The sequence below is a fragment of the Sapajus apella genome, unplaced genomic scaffold (genome assembly GCF_009761245.1).
Source record: "Sapajus apella isolate SASKATOON/1434 unplaced genomic scaffold, GSC_monkey_1.0 scaffold930, whole genome shotgun sequence".
In the NCBI taxonomy this organism is placed as follows: Eukaryota; Metazoa; Chordata; class Mammalia; order Primates; family Cebidae; genus Sapajus; species Sapajus apella.
In genome coordinates this window covers 20863-22855 of record NW_022437856.1, presented here as the reverse complement: position 1 = coordinate 22855, position 1993 = coordinate 20863, and the positions used below count along the sequence as shown (strand labels likewise).

Genomic DNA, 1993 nt, shown 5'->3' with positions numbered 1-1993 from the left:
CCAGCCACTTAAGAGGCTGAGACAGGAGAATTGCTTGAACCTGGGAGATGGAGGTTGCAGAAAGCCAATATGGCCCCACTGCACTCCAGCCTGGACAACAGAGCAAATCTCCAAAAATAAAAAGAGCTGGGCATGGTGGCTCATGCCTGTAATCTCAGCACTTTGGGAGGCCTAGGCAGGCAGATCACCTGAGGTCACAAAAGTTCGAAACCAGTCTGGCTAACATGATGAAACCCTGTCTCTACTAAAAATAGAAAAATTTGCTGGGTATGGTGGTGCATGACTATACTTCCAGCTATGTGGGTGGCTGAGGCAGGAGAATTGCTTGAATCTGGGAGATGGAAGCTGTAGTGAGCTGAGATGACACTGCACTCTAGCCTGGGCAACAGAGCAAGACACTGTCTCAAAAAAATAAATAGATAATAAATAAATAAATAAAATGGTGGTCGAAATAGAATCTGCCTTATAGAGTTGTTCCAAGGCTTACCTGAGATATGCATATAAGACGCATAGAGCCTACTCCCTAACAAACAGGCACTTAAAAAGAAAAAAATATATATATATACAAATATTCATTTATATTTTGTATAAATTATATATTTATATATTAAATATTACATTTAATTATTCATATGATATGAAAATACTTTTTTTTTTGCTATAGAAATGTTTTATTAGGTCAACTACTTACTATGAAAATGCTTTAAAATGCAGCAGAAGGAGATACAAAGACTCAAGTGTGTAGTGACAACGGCTATCAGAACACACTAAAGAATCCACACTGCTTCCCCACTTTACCTAGAAAAGGAAGCTTCTAGGCTACCTCCTCCTCCTCCACACACTCCTCAAACTCCTCCTCCTCAGCTGTGGCATCTTGGTATTGCTGGTATTCTGACACCAGGCCATTAAGGTTGCTCTCGGCCTCGGTGAACTCCATCTCATCCATGCCCTCGCCCGTGTACCAGTGCAGGAAGGCCTTGCGCCTGAACGTGGCTGTAAACCGTTCGGAGGCGCGTTTGAAGAGCTCTTGGACCGCTGTGTTGTTACCGATGACGGTGGCCGACATTTTTAGCCCCCGGGGTGGGATGTCACAGACAGCTGTTTTCACGTTGTGAGGGAGCCACTCAGCAAAGCAGCTGCTGTTCCTATTCTGAATGTTGAACATTTGCTCATCCACCTCCCTCATGGCTACGCGACCTCTAAAAATGGCAGCCACGGTTAGGTAGCGGCCATGACGGGGGTCACAGGCGGCCATCATATTCTTAGCATCAAAGAGCTGCTGAGTGACCTCAGCCACGGTCAGGGCCTGGTACTGCTGGCTGCCCTGGCTGGTCAGCGGGACAAAGCCGGCCATGAAGAAGTGCAGCCGAGGAAATGGAACCATGTTCACGGCCAGCTTCCGCAGGTCGGCATTCAGCTGGCCCGGGAAGCCCAGGCACATGGTGACCCCACTCATGGTAGCAGACACCAGGTGATTCAGGTCGCCGTAGGTGGGTGTGGTCAGTTTTAAGGTCCACATTTCATTTTTGAAAATAATTTAGCACTTTTTTTACTAATATATTAATATATATCTGCTGTCCTGACAGCCTGTATCTTGGGGGACAGGGCTGCCCAGCCCTGCTGGCCACCTCACCCCCACGGATCTCCTCACTCCTTTCTACCTGCCACTCACACAGCCAGGTGCCTTGGAGTGTCCCAAGCTGGGCCCCAGTCCCCCCTCCTGTCTTCCCAGGGTAGCCCACCAGCCAGTCCTAGCTGCACAGGGTGTCTGGGCTCAGTCCCGTCAGAAGAGGGCCCTCAGCCTCGCAGGACTCGAGCCTGGCTGGCATTTCTGCCCTGGTGTTTCTAGCACTGGCCCACATGGTGGGTCTTCCTGGGGACAGGGGGCTCCAGTCAGCCTCTCTCCCAGTCTACCCAGAGAAGCCCCTTCCCCATGGGAAGACGAGGTCCTGCCTGCAGAGCCAGCGGGCCCAGCCCCCACAGCGCTGTCTGA

The 1993-nt window shown here is 49.9% G+C and overlaps 1 protein-coding gene across 1 annotated transcript; it reads right to left on the bottom strand.

The window, feature by feature from the left end:
* Positions 1–699: 699 nt before the first annotated feature.
* On the bottom strand, positions 700–1519 carry LOC116546467 (tubulin beta-8 chain-like). Its single transcript, XM_032272719.1, has one exon. It carries the CDS (start codon positions 1517–1519, stop codon positions 815–817), a length of 705 nt encoding a protein of 234 aa, XP_032128610.1. The 3' UTR covers positions 700–814.
* Between the last annotated feature and the right edge of the window lie 474 nt (positions 1520–1993).